Genomic DNA, 17,957 nt, shown 5'->3' on the forward strand with positions numbered 1-17,957 from the left:
AAGGGCGATGAAGGGGCAACTGTTAGCCCAGAAACGTTGCGTGTAAATAATAAAGAAGTTTCCAATTTCAGAACAGGTATTGCATTACATGCATGCTGCGTTTAACAAACTGTGTGATAACTAAGTCTTTGTTCAACCAGTACTATCGTGTGGCTCTGCTGTTTGGGGAACACATCAATGCAGTCGTATAAATGCTATCCAAAATTGGGCATGCCGTTTCTTTTCGGTTGTAGGTCTTTATACACCGATCTTAGCCGTAAGCGGCGAGATGGGCCGGGATGGTTTTCTTACCTCACAAAACATGGGATCTTTGCCCGATAGTATTATAAGCAACATTCATACCTGGCCATTGTCTTTAAAACGTCATGTGATAGAGCGGCTAAATTGTTTGGATTGTTTGCTGCATATTTCATTAATTTGATTTCGTTGTTGTGTGAGACCCTTGAAGGCCCGGGGTAGAATAGGCCTTCATCAACATATGCTTGCAATGAAAGACGACTGTACTTGTCGGAAGAAGCGACTAACGGGATCGCCTGGTCAGGCGCCCATGACCTGGTTGACACATGTCATCGTTTTCAAATGGCACAGATCGATGCTCATGTTGTTGACCACTGGATTGTCTGGTCCAGACTCGATTATTTACGGCCTACCTCCTTATAGCTGGAATATTGCTGAGTGTGGCATAAAACTAAAACCATAGAAGTTCTGTTCTAACATTCAAAACTATGGGGCGAAACTGGATGTTGGAATATATATTCCGATATAATCTCGCCCCCCCCCCCTCTCTCTCTCTCTCTCTCTTTCTCTCTCTCGCAACCCGCAAGAGCATCACTTTGTACTCAAGAGCTGATTGAAGTAACCGAAGCGGACATACAAAAGTAGCTCAAAGTTCTTCCGGGAGAACAAATAAGAAGGCAATTACGTCAGTGGCTTGGCAAGGGTTCATTATAAGTATAGTCAGTGTTACCGAAATGTAACAGATGTTACACTGAACAGATTCAAAATAGCTTTCGGCCAATTTACACTTATCAGAAGGGTACAGGAAGTCTACAGTCTAGACCCCCAGTTTCCGGCTTCCGTTTGTATGGAAGTCGCAGTCGCTCACCGTGTCAGGTGGATGACCACTAGAACCCACACTTTCCTGTAAGATGTAAACAGAATATCAGTGTAACATACACGTAACGTGTAATATGGTGTCGGTCTGTAAATAATCAATTTGGGCAGGACATGCTTATCACTCTAGGGAAATCTCGTGTTATCACTGATTTGTCGACCTCGTCGTCAGTGTCCCGAGATAGGTTATTCACTAGCGTCGGCGGTTCACATCGATGTTGAAATCTTGTACGCAAGGGAACCCGTCTATGGTTATTTGTAATTCCTTGTGCAGAGTTGCACCCCTTCACCGTGTCAGATTACAGTTTCAGATCAATGTCGTAATCAGTGCCACTCCATCGTTGGGGTAGTCCAGTGGTTAAGGCTTTCGCTCGTCGCGCCGAAGACCTGTGTTCAGTTCACCACATGGGTACATTATGGAACATTTCTGGTGTCCGCCTCTAGAGTGCTGGAATATCACTCACTCACTCACTCACACACTCACTTTGAGCTGAAGTCAGGAAACAAAGCTGGTGCGACGTAAAGCACTCATTCATTCATTCATTCATTCGCGTAAATTTCATATTTTGTAAAACTTCCTCATATATTAAAATGTGTTACGGGCACGACTATCCGGGCAGCTGATGACATTGGCAACAGCGACACCTGATAAAACATTAAGGTATCGTTTTGGCTGTTTGTGTAATCCTAGGAAAAGATATGTATAATGTCTGTGTCACAATAATGTTATGTTTTGAGATCACGAATCCAAATGAGCACTCCATGCCAATCCATGCTAATGACCACCAGGTGGTACGCCAGACTTTATCAACCATTCTGGGCCTAGATTTTCCGAAGCTCTCTTAGCGCTAAGATTGTCGCAAGTCCCATACATTAACATTAACTTAGACTGTCTTAGCGCTAAGAGAGCTTCGAAAATCTAACCCCAGAACTTAAGCAAACACCAACCGAGAACACATATTGAAATATGTATGAATCGATGTTTGTGTTAGAATAAAGGGCCAAGCGGGTAGTTTGTAGTAATGTGTGAGTGGCGTGTGAAGAGTGAGGTATAACGTGGGTAGGTTTTCTTAAAGGAGGAATAGTGTGTGTGACTACGACAAAGATCAACTTAACATAGTAATTTTGGCAACCTACATACAGATGATATTTGTGCATACGGGTGCATGCATTCACGTGTAAGTAGGATTTGCAAACTGGGGAGGGAAATGGAAGGCAAATGATGAGACTCGTAGCAGTTTAGTTATATGGACCAGCTTGGGGAACGAATTTGAGAATTCGAGAGAGCAGAAAAAGGAGAATGAGATGAGTGAGGACAAACTCATGTAATGCCAGGTGTGATGGTTTATGGTTTAACACTGCACTCCAGGCGTCCGTTGCTGAACACCAATTTCTACCCGGCTCGCTACGAGTTTCGTAATCTTTAACTTTATAAGCTGTTACAACAGTAAATTCTCGTTCTTACTTTTGTCACAGCACAATGCTGATTTGAAATTTTAGTAAGCTCTTGGTGTACGCGTGGTGTGGATAGCCCAGTGGTTATAGCGTAGAACTGCCTTATAATGCGGACATGTTGCTAAAAGTGGCTAAGAACTGACACACTCACTCACTCACTCCTCTTGTCATCATCAAACTTTCCATCTCCATCGGGGATAATACACAGGGCAAAAACCTGGGGAATCGTACCAAGAGACGTTAAAGAATGTTACTTGATATTGCCCTGCATTGTGTTCCTCCTTATGGGGGAGCGGGGCATCCATGTTAAAATGCGACACATTATCTCTCTCACTCAACACTTGTTCAGCCATCCAGTCCGTCCGTCCGTCCGTCAGTCAGCCAGCCGGCCAGCCAGTCAGTCGGCCAGCCAGTAAGTCAGCCATGTTAAGATGCGACACATTATCTCTCTCACTCAACACTTGTTCAGCCAAATAGTCCGTCCGTCCGTCCGTGAGTCAGTCAGTCAGTCAGTCAGTCAGTCAGTCAGTCAGTCAGCCAGTCGGCCAGCCAGCCAGTCAGTCAGTCGGCCAGCCAGCCAGCCAGCCAGCCAGCCAGTCAGTCAGTCAGTCAGTCAGTCAGTCAGTCAGTCAGTCAGTCAGTCAGTCAGTCAGTCAGTCAGTCAGTCAGTCTTTAGGCTCGGACCATTCACTGATGCAACGATACATCGTGATGCATATAAATCTTATCGTCGACTGATGTATCGATACAAAACTACTCACGACTTATTGTCCACAAAATATTATCTTAAACATATTAAACTACTTTTCTAGAGACAAATACGCAAGTGGGATGAATTAATTGCTTGTTTATTAACATATTGTTACTGTTATACACAAATACCTTGAAATAAATAATTTAAATCTCAAAACTGTGTCATTCTTTCAAAGTGTGTGTATCGTATCGTCTCGCATGTAAATTATGGCGATATGTATCGTATCGTATCGTGGGATAGTGTAAAGTCCTTGACCTAATAAGTCAGAGTATTCACCGCAGATGTCCGTTTCCACACTGTCATTTTCAGCCTCTATAACAGTGGCACACTAGACAGATTGTCAGCTGACTTAGCGGAAGGTCAACAGTTCCATCCCCTGCCCACGTCCTTCACCTTGGCCATCACCCTTCCTTCGTCATTTAGCGATACAAGTCCGGGTCAGCAAACAGTGTCTGAGTTGTATACATGTGTCTGTATACATGTAGTTACAAGCATGTACATTACCGCTATGAAATCGACATTAGTCAGAGCCAGTACAATCAACATGTTGCTATCCAAATGCAATGTTCTTTAAACCGACGCCAAGCACTCTGCACTTTGCCTCACAAATCCTCTGCTAAACAGGTGTGCTTTCACATATCCACTCCGAACACCTTCAGGGTACACAACAGAATGTCAATCGCTAAAGGTATGCATGAATGTACATGCGTATTTGTATGTTCGCGTCTTCATTCAAATCTTCTTTTATCATTCAACTGAGACATTTGTCAAAGTCGATCGAACGCTTCAGTGAATCTATACAGAAGTACGATATCGTTCCTGATAGATGTCAAAACTTGTTACTTACGACAGCCAGCCTGTACAGAGGATTTGTTAATCTTTATTAATCTGATAAGACAGGATTAAACCACTCCTACCACTAAATATACCCCAGCGTGACTCTGCCCAGGGACAGACCTGATCCTACAACTCATACCTCATGACGTCGTTTCCATTTAGTGAGATCTGAGAATCGCAAATTCCAGATACGGAAACCAACAAGAAACCCCCAAACTTAGTTTCATTTTGGTTTCCATTTACAGAAATACCAAAATCACAGATTCCAAAATGGAATCTAGTTGGAAACTCAGTTAGTGAGTTTCAGGGAATGGAAACCAACTGGATTCCGCAATTACCCACATTACGGATGGTTTCCAGGTTTCTGGAAACCAAGTCATTTTTGTAGTGGTCGATTGTTTTTATATTTTTGTCTTCGTGTAAACTACTTTGGTTTGTATGATTTGAATATTGCTGCATCAGCAAATATTTTTGGACAAAAATATAAGATAAAATGAATTTTGACGTTTGACATATGCTTCTTCTGTACATGTATTCTTTGTCATGTTGCTCCTTAGTTTTCAATCTTATAGTTACATTTTATCACGTGGAGTGTTTATTCGTAAAATTGGGGGAACGTGATCCCACACCACACTCACAACAATCTATTGCTTAATGAACTCCCGTGTTCCCGAGTATGGCGATCTACCGTCAGTTGTTGGTGATGCATATATTGTACTGTCCAAACAGTGATATTAGTTTTCACTTTCCACACTACTTTAATTGTAGCTGTGCCATTCTAGTTGTTTTAATGTCCTTTCACGACAGGTTTTCATAACATATACATATTTCATTTCAATATCAAACATGTTTTCGTCACGATATGGTTGAAATATTGCCGATGTGACGTTAAATATTAAGTCACTCACTCACTCACTCACCGACCCACCAACTCACTCACTCACTCACTCACTCACTCTTCCTCCATTTTCAATGTTGTAGTTTGCAGTTGCACCTTATCCTGGAGAGAGTTTATTCGTGAAATGGGAGAGGGTTATGATCCTGAAGGGAGTGACTCATCCTAGGGAGTGACCTGATCCTCCTACACCGGACTCACAATAATCTGTTGCTAATCTGTGGTGATTTTTGTTAGGAACGTCTACTGCTAATTCCATAATCCGCACTGTTCCAACGGAATTCACTTGGGTTAATGTCCTCAGCTTTGGTATTTGAGAAGTATTTGAGACACCCATCTTTATTCATAGCTTCAGAGAGGCTGTCCACGCTTAGCATTGGTGATTCACAGTTCTATTATGCCGCACCTAGCAATATATACGTTGTGTTTAGAAGTTGTGAGCAGTATGGTGGTGTATAACACAATTCAGCTGACGAAAAGCAACGCTGGCCACGTGGATTCCTTGAACGGGTGACTGCGAGTTGATAGTTTGACTACGTTTCTGTGACATCAGTTCAGACAGAAGCGAAGCACTCGTGACATCTGTGTTCCAACCAAGTGAGTTTCGTCAAAATTACATCTGTTTGCCTAGCAGTAAATGAGTACCCGGTGGGATAAATTATGACTGTTAACATTATTCTAGCGTTTCATAGGTAGTTTGGGGTAAAAAGAGTAAAAATGTTTAGGGCTTTTGAACATGGGTACATATTGTTATTACATTGTCATAAATGGAGACAGGGCCCGGCAAACATGTAAATGACAGGCAAGAAACGGGTCATTGGGGTCATTAGAGTGAGAGAGTGAGTTTAGTTTTACCAGTATTCCAGCTAGTCTGGACCAGACATTCCAGTGATCGACAACATGAGCATCGATCTGCGTGATTGGGAACAGATGACATGTGTCAACCAAGTCATGGAGCCTGACCACCCGATCCCGTTAGTCGCCTCTTACGACAAGCATAGTCGCCTTCTAGTCGCATGGGCTGGTCAAGGGGTCAAGAGTACGATTGGGGTCAAGAGTACGACCAATAAGTACGTCGCACACAGCCGTTGCAAACGTCTCCGACCAACAGGTTACACATGTCGTCTTAAAATTGCAGTCAGCGTTCAATGATTATCGATACATATGTTTTAAATTACTTACAGAAACACGCTAACGCGATCTCTTTGTTCAAATTATTTTTCGACCAAAGTACCAGCGTAACAAAATACGATTATAATCAGTATTGCCTGTGGCTTCGTTGTAACTTTAGTGAGGGAGTTTAGGTTTACGGTCTGTAAATAATAGAGTATGGACCAGTGATCAACAGCATGAGCATCGATCTGCGCAAGTGCCAACCGATGACATGTGTCAACGAAGTCAGCGAGTCTGACCACCCGATCCCGTTAGTCGTCTCCTACATAGCATCAACCATAGCCGCGTTTTGTGGCAGGCATGGGTTGCTGAAGGCCTATTCTACTCGGGACTTTCACGGGTTTGTAAAAGAGTACCGTTGTACTTGATTATGTGAGACAATCCTGAAATTCTTTTAATAGCACCTCCAATAAACAACAGCTCGGCCGAACATCGGTGTGAAACTGAGGACAGTCCCTATTCCAAAAACACAGACGTGTAATACAGACTACCTTCCTTCAAACAGACGCTCTTGTAATACAGACTACCTAGGCCTCAAACCAAGCAGAGGCGTTCTGCAAAACAGACGTGCCTTCTTTCAAAAAGCAACGCCTAGTCATACAAACTATCTTCCTTCAAACATGAACGCACATGTATGTACTCAGTGTAGAACCTTGGCACATGACTAAAGTGTACACGTGAAACTACAAATGTGTGATTTCTATTCATGCAGAGCTGTGTTCCAACGTGAATCGGTATTCGACGGACAACGGCAGGCAGACTGTGCTTTGTAAAGATCCACCAGCTAAAGAAATAACGGCATTTGTATTGAGGCCCCTAGGATACTCGCGGTCAGCACTGTTACAACTCCAGTGCCCGACATGGTGGACCATTGCGAACATTGAGGTGAGTTCAAGTTGTACATGTGTTAGACTTACATATAAAACACATGGTTTTACAGGGTAAGCAGTCCTGGAGTATTCGTCAGTCATACCTGTAGGCATATAAATCCACACATCAGTTGTACGTATGACTCTACACACATTTGCAGACATATCTGTCTGCCTGCATGCGTGTCTGTCTGTCGGCCCATCCATCTAATCTGTCTCTGCCTGCCTGTCTGTCTGCCTCTCTGTCTCTCTCTATATGTATCTATCTATGTTAGTATTGCTGTAACCGTGCATGCATCTATATACGCCGTGCATAAAATCAATTTCGAAAAAAATAAACTTTCTTTTTTCCCAAATTGTATTGCTGAAAGAATTAATGAACGTAATTATTATTAGACAAATTTCGTGATAGTCCGACATATACCGGTCCAAAATGACTAGCGCGGTTCTCTAGTCGAGCAGATATAGCGTTTGCATGTCGCACCGAAGACCTGGGCTCGATACCCCACGGGTTCAGTGTGTGAAGCCAATTTCTGGTGTCCTCAGTGATATTGCTAAAATACTTTAAAAAATGGCGTAAAACTCAACACATTCACTGATCAAGTCCAAATGACTCTAAGCGGTAACCCAGACACACATTTACACACAGTAAACATGGTAAACACACAACAGTTTCCTTTACATACAACTAATGACCTGACACTGCACGCGGCAATAACACAAGGCTGTGTTTGAGCACTTCAAAACCGTTCACTACCAGAACAATGTAAGGGCCTCGCTAAGTGACGGTCTGATCACGTAGCTGTACTCGGTTAAGTCTGTATGGCTGTTGACGGCGTCGTTGACGTCGTCATCATCAGTAACCGAGTCCCGCAGTCTGCATTATTTCTTATACTGCCCACCCCTTCCCGCAAGGCTAAATCTCTAAGATAATAATAAATAACAGGCTGGGATCTGTAGACTGTCCACTCATTTAGACTTGCCTGTTCTAAGAATATAATTAGTAGTATTATACATACGTGGCCCCAGCATCCATTGCAGAATAAAAAACAAACAAACAAAAAAAACCAAACCCTCCGCGGTTCCTTCTCACTTTTAAATAGAAGTACTTGCACTTATAAAAAATAATAATACGTGTTCTCAGATTAAGCAATAGTATATTAGAAACTATGAGTTCGTACTTATAATGTATGTCAAAAGTTCAAATTGACAGAGAAAAACAGGTGTGAGGGTGCCTTTGCTTTCTTGTTGTGTTACTTTGATATTGACGTAGACACATAGGCATACACAAAACGTATGTGACGCCGGATTGTGTCCAGGGTGCAATGACACGCTGTCAAGGTTGTCTGAGCCATATATTCGCCCTTTTCGGCACGCAAAGGTATTAGAAAAACACCTCTCAAAATCCCTGGGGGCACGGGAAGATTAACAGCACCGCACATATTTGTTTCTATTGATAAACCCACTCAAAATACCAAAGATGGAATTCCACTTTCTCAACAGTTCTGTTTAACATATTTACATTATTAACAAAAGCCATAGCGCTTGATCTCATATCGGCAGCATGAAGTGAATTGCTGTCACTTAGGCTCGCATTTAGTAATCCTTTCGTAGCGAGCGAGTCTACGAGCCAATAGGTTAGTATAGTGAATGCAGCCAGCTTGATCGGTTTGATTATCACAATGGGTCTTATTTATGTACCCAGTGATCTGGTTGTCACACTCGCTAAATATCACAGGGTCAAACTGCCGAACTGATCCCACTCGTAACGTGGTGAGGAGACACTGACTGTCTGAAGACACCGGTCTGTAGACATCGGCCTGTGAAAGGCTTAACGACCAACTATGAAAAGATCATTTTCATGAGTACCACTGGATTCCTTTCACTGCCTTCTCATTGTATTTGTTTGAATGAAAAGCAGACTGCATCACATAGAAAACTACTTCACATGAAATTCATCGAAGGCATAAAGGGATCGAAAGGTCAAGCGTTGACCTATGTTGTAATTGTGTAAAAATCGATGCTCATGTTGTTGATCATTGTATTGTCTGATCGAGACTCGATTATTTCCAGACCGCCGCCATATAGCTGGAATATTGCTGAATGCGGCGTAAAACTAAACTCACTCACTCACCCAATTGCGTAAATCGATGCTCATGTTGTTTATCACTGGATTGTCTGGTCCAGACTCGATTATTTCCAGACCGCTGCCATATAGCTGGAATATTGCTGAATGCAGCGTAAAACTAAACTCACTCACTGACTCACCCACCCAATTGCGTAAATCGATGCTCATGTTGTTTATTACTGGATTGTCTGGTCCAGACTCGATTATGTACAGATTGCTGCCCTATAGCTGGAATATTGCTGAATGCAGGGTAAAGCTAAACTCACTCACTCACTCACCCACCCAATTGTGTAAATCGATGCTCATGTTGTTTATCACTGGATTGTTTGGTCCAGACTCGATTATGTACAGACCGCTGCCATATAGCTGGAATATTGCTGAATGCGGCGTAAAACTGAACTCACTCACTCACCCAATTGTGTAAATCGATGCTCATGTTGTTTATCACTGGATTGTCTGGTCCAGACTCGATTATTTTCAGACCGCTGCCATATAGCTGGAATTCTGCTGAATGCAGCGTAAAACTAAACTCACTCATTCACTCACCCACCCAATTGCGTAAATCGATGCTCATGTTGTTTATCACTGGATTGTCTGATCCAGACTCGATTATGTACAGACCGCTGCCATATACCTGGAATATTGCTGAATGCGGCGTAAAACTGAACTCACTCACTCACTCACCCAATTGCGTAAATCGATGCTCATGTAGTTTATCACTTGATTGTCTGGTCCAGACTCGATTATTTTCAGACCGCTGCCATATAGCTGGAATTCTGCTGAATGCAGCGTAAAACTAAACTCACTCATTCACTCACCCACCCAATTGCGTAAATCGATGCTCATGTTGTTTATCACTGGATTGTCTGATCCAGACTCGATTATGTACAGACCGCCGCCATATAGCTGGAATATTGCTGAATGCGGCGTAAAACTAAACTCACTCACTCACCCAATTGCGTAAATTGATGCTCATGTAGTTTATCACTGGATTGTTTGGTCCAGACTGGACTATTTCCAGACCGCCGCCATATAGCTGGAATATTGCTGAGTGCGGCGTTAAAATGTAAACCAGCCAACCATGTTGAATTGTCCCGTGGGTACACAGAAGCTCGTAAGCGGACGTTTGAATCCTAGTTGACCACGACAATGTTACTGTCCATATCAGCACCATACCCAACTTTGTGAGTGTCGTTTCGGGCATCACTACGGACATATTTCACAAATGCAGTTAACTCGGTGTGATGTAAATGAAATAATGATCTGAGCAGTCTTTATCTCAATCTGTTCTCACATGTGATGCCAACTTGGTGTGGTATATGTGAAATAATGTTTAAAGTAATGTTTATTTCAAACCATTCTCACACACGAAGCTAGCTCGGTTTGGTATATGTGAAACAATCTTAAAAGGAATGGTTTTCTAAAACTATACTGACACACGAAGCTAGCTCCGTGTGGTATATGTGAAACAATGTTCAAGGTAATGTTTATCTCACACCATTCTCACACATGAAGCTAGCTCCGTGTGATATATCTGAAACCATGTTCAAGGTAATGTTTATCTCACACTATTCTCACACATGAAGCTAGCTCCGTGTGGTATATGTGAAACAATGTTCAAGGTAATGTTTATCTCACACCATTCTCACACATGTAGCTAGCTCCGTGTGGTATATGTGAAACAATGTTCAAGGCAATGTTTATCTCACACTATTCTCACACATGAAGCTAGCTCCGTGTGGTATATGTGAAACAATGTTCAAGGTAATGTTTATCTCACACTGTTCTCACACATGAAGCTAGCTCCGTGTTGTATATGTGAAACAATGTTCAAGGTAATGTTTATCTCACACCATTCTCACACATGAAGCTAGCTCCGTGTTGTATATGTGAAACAATGTTCAAGGTAATGTTTATCTCACACCATTCTCACACATGAAGCTAGCTCCGTGTGGTATATGTGAAACAATGTTCAAGGTAATGTTTATCTCATACCATTCTCACACATGAAGCTAGCTCCGTGTGGTATATCTGAAACAATGTTCAAGGTAATGTTTATCTCACACATGTAGCCAACTCGATGTGGTAAATAATCTTCAAAGTAATGTCTATCTCAAACTGTTCTCGCACTTGGTGATATATTATTTAATTAATGTTCTAATTGATTTTTGTCTCAAACCACGCATTCAGTATAAAACCATAAACGATTTCAACAAATAAACCTCTTTTCTACGCAGATTCGAGTATACATTCCTGAGCGTACATCGAGAGAAGTCCTGTACAATGAATAAGAACACAGTCAAGCAAAAGGTGGGCATCACCCTTCCCCAAGCTTGCGAACAGGGGAAGCTGGATACTGTTAGAGTCATACTGACACAAAGCCCGGATGACCTGCATGTTAGAGGAGCTATGGGAAGAACCCCTGTCATGGTTGCAGCAGCCACCGGCCAAAAGGATGCTCTGGCCCTTCTGATCAGACACGGGAGTGACCTGTCACTGCTTGATGATGATGGCGAAAACATCCTTCATTTAGCTTGTACAGGGGGTAATGTGGAAGCTGTGAAGATCATTCTGCTGCAGAAAGCAGTTGCTATCGACAGCAGAGGAAAGTACGGCCGAACGCCTGTGATGATAGCTGCTTATTACGGACACATAGCGGTTTACGATTTACTGGAGAGTAAGAAGTGTTCCATGAAAATATTGGATGATCGTGACGACAACATTCTCCATGTAGCTTGTCTTGGTGGAAAAGTTGATATGGTGAAACACATTCTATCTCAAAGGACATTTGGCATCGAAACCAGGGGCCAGTTCGGACAGACTGCGTTAATGAAAGCTGCAAGAATGGGCCACAGTGAGGTGTTTGATGTATTACTGGAAAATGGAAGTGATTTCACTGTAGTGGATTATGATGGTGATAACGTTCTTCACGTTGCCTGCCTCAGTGATGATGCTGATCTTGTGACGTCTCTACTGATGTCTAAAAGAACACTCGACCTAGAGTGTCGAGGTCAGTATGGAAGGACTGCGTTGATGAAAGCAGCTGAGAAAGGACACCGTGGTGTATATGACCTGCTGCTCAGCAAAGGTGCTAATGTCTCTGTACTTGATGACGATGGCAACAACGTCCTCCATGTCGCCTGCTGTGGTGGCGATGTGCACATGGTGAAGCATATACTATGCAATAAACATTTTGGAATAGAGGATCGGGGCAAGTTTGGAAGGACACCGTTCATGATGGCAGCAGAGAAGGGCAATATCCGTGTCTTTGATTCCCTCATCAACAGAGGCTGTGACATCAAGGCTTTGGATTTCCACGGATACAACGTCCTGCATGTTGCATGTTTCAGTGGGAACATTGAGATGGTGAGCCATGTTCTCACCAAGACAAACATTGATCTTGAGAGCAAGGGACAATATGGTAGAACACCTTTGATGGCCGCAGCAAACAAAGGCCACAGGGAACTTTTTGAATTTCTTGTCAGCAAGGGTTCCGACGTGTCAGCAGTAGACGAGGACGGCAATAACATCCTCCATGTAGCTTGTCAAGGTGGCAGTTTGGACATGGTGAAGTACATTATGTCTCAGAAGATATTTCCAGCAGAAACTAAGGACAAGTTGGGACGCACGCCAGTCATGCATGCAGCATATTTTGGTCAGCGCGAAGTGTTTGAATATTTTGTAAGCAAAGGGTGTAATTTGTCAGTAATAGACAATGATGGAGACACGATTCTCCACATGACCTGCTATGGAGGAAGACAGGAGCTCGTGCAAGCTGTTCTGTCCAAAGGGGTGGTTGATATTGAAAGCAGGGGCAAATATGGACGCACGCCGGTCATGACAGCAGCCGATTTCGGCCACATGAATGTCTTTGATTTTCTGGTCAGCGAGGGTTGTGATCTTTCAGTAGTGGACGCCAACGGTGACAGTATCCTCCACGTTGCTTGCTACTGCGGCAATGTTGATATGGTCAAGCACTTGTTGTCTCAAAGGGTTTGTGGAATCGAATCGAGAGGGAAGTACGGAAGGACTCCGATTATGACAGCAGCATTTTTTGGTCGAGTTTCTGTGTTTGAGTTACTTATTGACCTAGGGGCTGACTTGTCAGTTACAGATGATGACGGAGATAATATTCTTCATGTAGCTTGTCTTGGAGGCAGCGTTGCCATGGTTGAGGCTATCGTGACGAAGGATGTTATTCCATTAGAAAGCAGGGGAAAGTATGGAAGAACACCCGTTATGCATGCTGCTAATAAAGGCCATGCAGATGTGGTGGACCTGCTCTTTACGAGTGGGTGTGACCTTTCTGTGATGGACAACAACAAAGACAACATCCTTCACGTAGCAGCCAAAGGGGGTAGCGTGAGCGTATTGCGATACATCGTTTCACAATATATCTTGGACATAGACGCTAAGGGTCAATACGGACAAACGGCTTTGTTAAAGGCTGCACGAACACATCATAAGAACGTGGTGGACCTACTCCTGTCTGAAGGTTGTTCAAACCTTGCTGTGGACAATTACAACAACAATGTTCTTCATGTTGCCTGTCTTGGTGGAAACCTCAGCATGGTGACACACATCGTGTCTTTGAAGATATCTGACCTTGAAAGTCGTGGCAAACACGGAAGAACTGGATTAATGATGGCAGCAGAGAAAGGTCACATACCAGTCTTTGACTTCCTTGTGAGTGAAGGATCCAACATGAAGGCCGTAGACGATAATCGTGACAACATCCTACATCTTGCGTGTTTCTACGGGAGTGAAGACATGGTCAGCCACATCCTTGGTCTAGGCGTCATCGGTATAGAGAGCAAGGGTCAGTATGGTCAAACACCATTGATGAAGGCAGCAGGTTCAGGACACAGACATATCTTTGATTTGCTTGTAAGCAAAGGCTGCAACACATCATTTGTGAATGCTGACGGTGACAACGTCCTTCACGTTGCCTGTCTTGGAGGCAATGTAGATATGGTAAATCATATCATTGCCTCGAAGATAGGAGGTCTAGAAAGCAAGGGAAAGTATGGTCAAACTCCTGTCATGAAGGCTGCTAGTATGGGACACAAGGGAGTGTTTGTTCTTCTTGTGAGTAAGGAGTGCGATTTGAAGGCTGTCGACAACGACGGAGACAGCATTATTCACGTTGCCTGTTACGGAGGCAACGTGGACATTGTGAAATACGTGATCACTCTTCATGGCGTCGTGGATATCAATAAGAAAAACAACGCTGGAAAGACACCACTACAAGTTGCTGAAATCTGTGGCTACACATCCATAGTTGAGCTCCTCAAAGAAGATTCCTCTTAACCAGGACTGCATGTTATTCCACACCTTCGTGATGACCCCGTGGGGATTCTGTATATACTGGCCCTATGAGGCGACCAAATAGATCCGGTTGTTGAACTGAGATGGTATGAGTCCTTGCCCCCAATATGGTTCACAGTAAGGACTGTTATTGACATTTTGGTGAGAGCAGTTTTAAGAAGAAAACAGAGCAATGAATGCTGAATATACTTGTGTATGAGTAGCTGAGTGTTTATTGAAAACTCGAAAAAAATATCTTATGATTTAAACTGTTTGGTTGTCATATGATCAAAACATTCCCGTAATCTTCCTTTTCCTTACTGCATAACGACGTACTCAGGTATATTTTCTGATGCTCTGTAAATAAGCAGAACACACGTAATAAGTAATTATGTACTAATGAGCAATGGTCCAAATCGTAGCCTGACAACCTGATCCATTAAATTAACTCCTGCGCTCATTACAAACCTTAGGACTCTCATGCTTCTATTTAAGGTGAATACAGTTGTATGTGTGTAGATTAGGGAATAAAATATATCCTGCAACGGGGTTAAAACTGCTCTCAGGAATGTAAATTAGTTCTTATAGTGAACGATATTAGGTGTAAGGATTCATACCGTCTAAGTCACAAGGATTCTCACAGTGTCATGACATAACTAAGTTCTATTTAAAGATGAATACAGTTGTATGTGTCTTGATGAAGACATGAATCCTGCAACGGCGTCTGCGTCATGCTGGAGTGAGTGCTAAGTGATCACGTTTCCTTTTCTTTCGTTTAGTTATTTTCTATCCAAATCAACGTTTATTTCGCACTCCCAATAGAATGAACCTTAAAGATGGCCGTGCCAGTTTATTCATTTCACTATAGTCTGGAGAAACACTGGCTGTAACTTTAGCTAGTAGACTTTGTTTTTTATCAGATGGATTAGCACGACCAAGGAACGCACTTTTGGCGACTGGTTACGAGCATAGATTGTTTTAGTTCAGCTACATAACTGTTTAAAGTTTTAAATTTGTATGAGTCCAGTATTTTCAGAAGCACATTCACCTTAGTTTTCTTTTAATCTAAGTGATATCAGTCCAAATAAAAAACGCGTGCTTTTGACTTGATTGTATTCATTTTGTACGAATTACTGTTACTGAACATTTGCTCCTATGCCATGATTTATTTGCAGGCATCAACTCGACATATGTCCTAACTTTGAAAGGTATACTAACCTTTAGGTGGCTTTACCTTGACACTAGTGGCTTCACCTTGATCGGTGACTCCATCTTGGTAGGTGATGTGCTTCATGTGTGAAGTCACAAAGGCACTATAAACCGTTTGGCTCAAAACCGGACCTATGAATTGCAGTGTGACTCGAAATATCATACACATGTTATACCAAATAAAACGGTGATCGTAATCAAAACATCAGACCAACCATGTGAGTTTGCTTGGCGGAAAGTATCTCCTGAAAATAATATAAAACGATTGTTTAACATACTGTCATTAAATTATTGACACACAGAGGGTAATATGGTCTTACGTTGTAGCAGTCACTCGAGCCCATGGACATTTGCCTCTCGAGTGGACTTTAAAAGTCGGTGAAACATATTCTGTTTTTATATGATTAATTATGACTAAGGTGAGCGTGCAAAGAATTCAGTGCAAACATAATTTTAATAAAGCCGTGAAAGTCGGTAAAATAAATGTGTATATAGTGAACTAAAACAGCCAATCGAACGTTTTTCGAACTTTGAGTACTATATGCGTCATATTATGATGTCACACGATTGTTGCCGATACAGCTTCTCAGCGGAGGTTGGCGGTTACCATGCCAACAGGTAATATGTTTTCCAGTAACCACCCTTCTAGGAGGGATGATACGGAAACTCGCTTAAGAGTCTTAATGAATGAAATTATTTACATGAAGGTAAAAAATTGTGTTATGGTGGTGTCCTGATTGGTGGCTGTGGTTACGGTACTGCCAGTGCAGTACTGGCAGATGGAGTGGATTACGATGCGACAATAGAAACTCATAGGCTTACGATGGTATCAACACCAGTTCCCCGGCCGTCTTTCAGTGTCAGCGAGCAGACAACACAGGAATCCAGGTGCAGAATGTCACGCGGACAATGAAGTGTATTTCTTCTCCAAAGGTTAATTCAAGATTTCTGAGGTTCCACACGAGTTAGTTGTTATTTTTCAAACTAATGCCAAAACTGGTATAGCAATACGTGTTTTAACATAAGAACTTACAAGGAACCATATGGCCAGGCGCAGTCAATACGGAGAAAATTGAGCAGAAGCTTGCGACAACACGTATTGCTAGTGCTATTATTTGTATCAATCAGAGTTGGATTTCTTGAAATTATAAAGCAAGACTGACATTGTATGATAAATAGGTATCACACACGTGTGTTTTGGGGTGGTTACTATCATGTAGGAATAAACACGACATTCTTCCTGATACAGGATCTCAGCGATCCCAAAACACATTCGCCTGATAACGTACATGCATAAATCGTAACAATCGTTAGATTTTTGTATCATCAAAAGAATCTTTAGTGTCACACTCCCAACCGTCATCACACAGAATTTCATGTTATTACACATAGTCGAGTGTCATGACACGCCATGCCATAACATACGATAACCAATGTCATGACGCTCCATCACGTCATAACACACTATAACTAATGTCAAGACACTCAACCACATGTCATAACACACCATAACTAATGACCAGACACATAACAATATAAAGCACACTATCACATACCATGAAACAAAATCACATAACAAGACACAATATCACATGCCAGATCACAACATCACATATCAAGACACAATGCCACGCTCCATAGAAAACTAATATCAAGACACACTACCAGATATCAAGAAACACAATAACATGTCGAAACACACTATCACATATCAAGACACAATATTTCATAATCAAGACACACTACCACTTGTCAAGACGCACAATGACATGTCACAACACACACACTATCACATATCAAGGCACACTACCACATATTAAGACACACTATCGCATATCAAGACACACTGTCACATATCAAGACACACAACCACGTGTCAAGTCATACAATCACACGATTCTACATTATGCACATGTCTTGTAACGATGCAACGGGTTTTGTCATTTCTACGTGTAACAGGGCGTGAAATCATCCCACAGATAACATCCTTACCTTGTCAGCTTCCTGACGGAGTTGGAGCCTCTTTGGTCATGTGGGCAAGCAGTTCCACTTCGGATCAGAAGGTCCGTGGTTCGAATCGCAACATGGGACTCGGAAAATTGGTGGCCGCTACATAGCGTACACAATCGAGTGAAGAAGTCAACTAAACGGATGGGGTGGTCAGTCAAGCTGACAGGGCTCATACGCGCCATCGCGATCGTAACCTTATTGGGTACA

At 42.4% G+C, this 17,957-nt stretch overlaps 1 protein-coding gene across 1 annotated transcript; it reads left to right on the forward strand.

The window, feature by feature from the left end:
* The first annotated feature begins 11,507 nt into the window (after positions 1 to 11,507).
* Positions 11,508 to 14,534, forward strand: LOC137259269 (serine/threonine-protein phosphatase 6 regulatory ankyrin repeat subunit B-like). The gene has a single exon (XM_067796903.1). The coding sequence runs from the start codon at positions 11,508 to 11,510 to the stop codon at positions 14,532 to 14,534; it is 3,027 nt and encodes a 1,008-aa protein (XP_067653004.1).
* The last annotated feature ends 3,423 nt before the right edge of the window (positions 14,535 to 17,957 follow it).

This window comes from Haliotis asinina, chromosome 13, assembly GCF_037392515.1.
Source record: "Haliotis asinina isolate JCU_RB_2024 chromosome 13, JCU_Hal_asi_v2, whole genome shotgun sequence".
Taxonomy (NCBI): Eukaryota; Metazoa; Mollusca; class Gastropoda; order Lepetellida; family Haliotidae; genus Haliotis; species Haliotis asinina.